This window comes from Pundamilia nyererei, unplaced genomic scaffold, assembly GCF_000239375.1.
Source record: "Pundamilia nyererei isolate P.nyererei 1_Seehausen unplaced genomic scaffold, PunNye1.0 scaffold00304, whole genome shotgun sequence".
NCBI classification, from domain to species: Eukaryota; Metazoa; Chordata; class Actinopteri; order Cichliformes; family Cichlidae; genus Pundamilia; species Pundamilia nyererei.
In genome coordinates, this window is record NW_005187705.1 from 504,203 (window position 1) to 506,107 (window position 1,905).

The 1,905-nt window shown below is 49.8% G+C and overlaps 1 protein-coding gene across 3 annotated transcripts in view; it reads left to right on the top strand.

The window, feature by feature from the left end:
* Window positions 1-1,905, top strand: part of ap4m1 (adaptor related protein complex 4 subunit mu 1) — a 20,660-nt gene that overhangs the window by 7,984 nt on the left and 10,771 nt on the right. For all 3 annotated transcript variants that reach the window (XM_005751246.2, XM_005751244.2, XM_005751245.2), the window contains exons 11-12: window positions 835-941; window positions 1,280-1,371. In XM_005751246.2, the coding sequence (XP_005751303.1) occupies window positions 835-941; window positions 1,280-1,371 (199 nt within the window). The remainder of the gene's footprint in view (window positions 1-834; window positions 942-1,279; window positions 1,372-1,905) is intronic.

Below are 1,905 nucleotides of genomic sequence, written 5' to 3' on the forward strand. Positions count from 1 at the left end.
CTGTGTTCTTCCTCCTGCAGCCCTTACAATCTGTCGTGATCGTTGACTGTTAGCATGCTAACTGAGGCCTGAGCAGTTTCTCTGAGCATTACACGCTCTGAGCTCGGGGTGAAGTCCTGACAGGACGGTCTAATGCTGCAGACCAGCAAACTGACCTTATAGAGGTGATCGCACTCAGTGGTGTGATCAGTGATTATCAGCACCCAGGTCAGACTTCCATAGTTATTTGTGTTTCTGACCTGATTCACACGAACTGTAATACACCTTTCATGCTGAAATGTTGCAGCCGTCTTTTTGTTCAGCGATCAAATCAAAGTGAAGTGTGAGTAGAAAGACAAAGTGAGCCGTGCACGATGTCCGTCCTCATAAACACAGAGCAGCGTTAAACGTGCTTCATCCTGTCGGTGTTATTAAAAACAGCACGGCTTCATTTCCTGCTGCTGTTTGTGTCGTTGCTTTTCACAGATGCATGTGTCTTTATTTTGGTATTTATTTGCTTATTAGCTTCACGGTGGATTTAAAGGTTTGAAAGTCGGCACGTACTGAGCGGGGCTGGTTAAAGAGTCCGGACTGCGGCTGGCGTCAGTTTATGGTTATGACTGAAAATGTTGGAGCGGATCTGAGCAGGAAGTCGGGAAACTCTGGGAGTCCCCGAATCCTGAAAAGTCTGGGTTCAGATTAGTCGGTGATGTTTTTCAGACAACATCGTGACCCAGTTTTTTTGTGGGTCATGATGTTGGATCCACATCTGGATGGACTCCCATCACTAAGGCGAGAGGATGTGCAGGTTAAAATGAAGGGTGTGTGTGACCTGCCGTGTTTGTTCCTGTTCAGGTTACGGAGCCGCCGTTCGGGTCGACGAGTGCAGCTTTCACCAGGCGGTGCGGCTGGACGAGTTTGACAGCCATCGGATCCTCCGACTGTGTCCCAGCCAGGGAGAGGTGATCCTAATCCTACAGTATTACATACAGAGAAACCCAACAATCATGTGAACCCCTATGAACAAGCACTTTGGCGACAAAACTCCCTTTTAACAGGAAGCGACAGCTTTGCCTGCAGGAAGAGAGCTTGCTCCTCAGCACCATCAGAGTCACAGAGGAGCATAAAGGCGCTGCCTGAGCACTCAGCTGTTGTAGTTTCAGGGTTACGTCAGCAGCGCGCTCTGGTTTCTGTAACACACTGAAACGTTTCACTCACATCATCAAATCAGACTGAACTCTGAGCGTGTGCAGTTTGTTTCTCGACTGCTCCTCATGCTCTTCATCTCCTCCTCTTGCAGCAAACTGTGATGCAGTACCAGCTCAGCGACGACCTGCCGTCTGCGCTTCCTTTCCGACTCTTCCCCACCATCGAGAGAGACAACGGAGGAAGGTAGGACCTTCAGACACATCGACACAAACTACATGAGGTTCAGAAACCTGCAGTTCCTCTAACGTCCAGCAGAGGCTCCAGCGGTGCACTGTCTCCTCAGACTCCCCAGTTAAAATGTGGCGTGGCCTCCTTAAACGATTCTCATAAAACCTGTAAGTTAAACGAATACTATGCCAACATGAAACAGGTGAAGGCTGAGTGACGGACACATCGCTCACTCAGCAGCTGGTTGCAGGGTGAGGGTTGTTGTTGCACAGTTGTGCCAGCAGAGGGCAGACAGTCTGAGCAGGTGTTTCACCTCCTGCAGGCAGGTGAGGTTTGATCTGTGAAAGGGTGAGCTCCGCCGCCCCCTTTCAGGTATATTCGCCTGATTCTTCACCCGTTTGTTCACTCCAGGCTTCCCTGAGCTCAAACTGACATTTAACGGCCATAAAGGGAAAAACGTGCTGGAAAACAGGAAGCAGGCTGCTCCAGCAGTTTTCAGCCTACACCCTGTTAACAGGCTTTCTTCCATCGTTTCCTGCTGCTTTAGTG